The sequence below is a fragment of the Otolemur garnettii genome, unplaced genomic scaffold (assembly GCF_000181295.1).
Source record: "Otolemur garnettii isolate 467f Iridium unplaced genomic scaffold, OtoGar3 scaffold00100, whole genome shotgun sequence".
Classification (NCBI taxonomy): Eukaryota; Metazoa; Chordata; class Mammalia; order Primates; family Galagidae; genus Otolemur; species Otolemur garnettii.
Window position 1 is genome coordinate 2,992,237 of NW_003852495.1, and position 3,393 is coordinate 2,995,629.

The 3,393-nt window shown below is 37.0% G+C and overlaps 1 protein-coding gene across 1 annotated transcript in view; it reads right to left on the reverse strand.

Moving 5' to 3' along the window:
* DNAH7 (dynein axonemal heavy chain 7) overlaps window positions 1–3,393 on the reverse strand; it is a 272,843-nt gene that overhangs the window by 231,907 nt on the left and 37,543 nt on the right. Inside the window, exon 7 of the mRNA XM_003796072.2 lies at window positions 959–1,034. Coding sequence (XP_003796120.1) covers window positions 959–1,034 — 76 coding nt within the window. The remainder of the gene's footprint in view (window positions 1–958; window positions 1,035–3,393) is intronic.

Genomic DNA, 3,393 nt, shown 5'->3' on the forward strand with positions numbered 1-3,393 from the left:
TCTGGGCTGGATTTGAAGCCACTACCTTAGGTATATGTGGCTGGTGCCTTAGCCACTTGAGCCACAGGCACCAAGCCACCTCTCTCAACTTTTAAAGAATTAAGAGGCATTAGGACCTTGCTTCGGATTCAGTTTTGGCTTAAGGGAATGTTGTGGCTGAATTGATCTTGCATCCTGATCACTAAAACTTTCTCCGTGTCAGCAATAAGGCTGTTTCATGTTCTTTTCATTTGTGGGTTCACTGGAGTAGCATTTTTAATTTCCTTAAAGGACACTTCCTCTGCATTCACAAACTGGCTAACAGGTACAAGATGCCTACTTAGCTCTTGGCCTATCTGGGATTTCAATATGCCTTACTCCCTATGCCTTATCATTTCCAGATTTTGATTTAAAGTGAGAGACATATGAGGCTATTGTAGGGTTATTAATTTGCCTGCTTGCCATATTGTTGTGTCTCAGGAAATAGGGATACCTGAGGAGAGGGACCGAAATGAGGGAACAGCCAGTCAGTGGAGGAGTTAAATTTAATTTGTCAACTAAATTTGCTATCTTGTATAGGTGTAGTTTGTGTTGTCCCAAACAATTCTAACAGTAGCATGAAAGATCACTGACTGCAGATGACCATAACAGATATAATAATATGACAATGTCTGAAATACTGCAAGAATTACCAAAATGCGATACACAGACCCAAAGTGAGCCACACTGTTGGAAAAATGCTGCCAATAGTCTCGCTTGATGCAGAGTTGCCATAAACCTCCAATTTGTAAAAAATGCAACATCTGTGAAGCTCAGTAAAGCAATGAGTATGCCTGTATTTGAAATATATACATGTAGATATGTTCATACATTTATATATAAATTATAAATATGTATGTGAGAAAATATAAATGGCATATAAATATACAAACGGAAATTGTCACATAGTTAATATTCTTAGAGAAACTCGATCACTTACTCAGCACGATGGGGTAGATATTCATCTGTCTTTTTATCATCTTCTTTTTCTCTAGGATCTTTTAAAACAAAATCGACTGAAAGAAAATTGAAAAGTTCTGATAAATAACATAGAATAGTTTCAAGTAATTGCAAAACTATTAAAACTGATTGTTAATTGTTTAAATTATGTTAAAGTTTTTTAATAATAATGAGCAATTGTGTATTTATGAATAGAAGAAAATTTTAAAATTTATGAACAAAATCTATCATGTCTGTGTCTTTGAGAATATATGTGCCCTTTCCTAACAACATGCCCCTCTTCTTCCATTTGAAAAGGATAATGGCTTTTAATATTACATTTTCCTTTATAGCTATTCTACCAGAAATGCTCTTGTTGAACTGAAGGTCAATGCCATGAAGAAGCAGTGGTTTCCCTTCACTGAGGAAAGGCACACAGAGTCAGCCCTCTGTCTCTGTAGGTTCTGCGTCTGCAGATTCAAGCAACCATGTATTCAGAAACAAATTAAAAATAACAAACAATAAAAATATTATAAATAAAAGCAATACAGTATAATGACTATTTACCTAGCATTTACATTGCATTAGATAGTATAAGTAATCTAGAGACGATTTGAGAGGATATGCATGTCTGTGGGAAGCGGCAAGAGGTGGGGAGTCCTGAAACCAATTCCCTGACAACACTAAGGACAATAATATTGCTTTGTTCTCTTTTAAGTTGCATAAAATGGAGAAACAAACCCCATATGTTCCCACTCATAAGTGGGATCTAAGATGGTACACAAGAGCACAAAATGATAGAGAGTACATGAGAAAAGGAGGGTGGGTGTGGGGTAAATATTTACCTAGTGGATATGATGAACACTATTCTGGTAATGGACCCAACAAAAACCTTGACTTAAGTGTGATACAGGACATTCATGTTATAAAAAGCCTTGTACCCCCTTAACTAATATTTTGAAATAAAACAGATTACAAATTTGAGCGATGATAATAAAATTAACAGCAACACTAAATAAATGAGTAAACAATCTTGTTATAAAATCAATATGGTAAGCTACCTCTGCTTCTGTGTTCTGTGGTCTTTAATTCACAATTAATTCTAATTCTCCTGCTTGTCTTTCAAGATGCTCTTTCTAAAATGATACAATTTTCTCTCTTGCTTAAAATCCTTCACAGACTCTCCTTTACCTTTACATGTTCTAAAAAGGGATACAAGACCCTTCATATTCTGTCGCTTCCCAAAATGCACCCTATGCCAGAGCCATTAGAACTACTTGCGAGCCGAGGAGAGTCTTTTCTGCATGTCTGCCACCTTTATGCCATCAAGCCAAACACATTCCCCTAGGTGCCGCCAAAGACCTTCCTAACTAGTCGGAGATGCCCTCTCCTCTTTTGCAGGGTGTCGCCGGTCTCTCTCCCCATTGCACTTCCTGTCTGGCTTTATAATTTACCTTCCTCATTACGCCATGAGCTCTTTGAGGGCAGGGACTTAGCTCTTTACTTTTTATAGCAGGATGCTCAATACGAGTCTTCAGTGTCATAAGTACAGTGAATGTCCTCCGCCCAGCAGGGTCCCAAAGCACTCCAGAGCATGGTAGTTTCATCTATTACACCAGGTTTACTATCACAACCAATAAGAGAACCATTTTAAAAAGGACAAATTCCAAGGCCCTGCCTCCAGGGATTTTAATTCACTTGGGGCCAGAAATCAGTATTTCTTTTTTTTTTCTTTTCCTTTAAACCTTTTACTTTAAAACATGATGAAAAAAAATCTTACAGATACAGATGGAAAAGACAGACATAATTACACTTAGTAAAAACAATCTAACCAGAAAGCTTTAATGCCTGTCAGCTAATGTTAAAGTGAAATTCTGAGAGAGTGACATCCTGCAGATCTTGAAATCAGTACTTCTAAAATGATTTGATGATCAGTCAACATTGGGATCTACTGGTCTGAACCATAGGTCAACAAACTTTTTATTTAAAGGGTGAGATTATAACTGTTTTTTATTTCAATTTAATATGAGGGAACAAATTTTGCGGCTACATTATTTTCATTTCTAAGTAAAGTTCAAGTTGTAGTCAAGCCCTTATGCCTCACATTGTGTATAATAGGTAAGACCCCACCAATTGCCGTCCCTCCTCTTACCAATTGTCCTCCCTCCATGCCCCTCACTCTTCCTCCTCTCCCCTCCCCTTTGCTAAACTATTTGTGTTTTTTCATTCATGTGGGTGTATAGTTGTTTATACTATATTGGTTTCATGTTAGTATTGAGTACATTGGATACTTTTTCCATGCTTGAGATACTTTATTAAGAAGAATATGTTGGGTGGCACCTGTGGCTCAAAGGAGTAAGGTGCTGGCCCCATATACTGGAGGTGGCAGGTTCAAACCCATCCCCGACCAAAAAATGCAAAAAAAAAAAAAAAAAA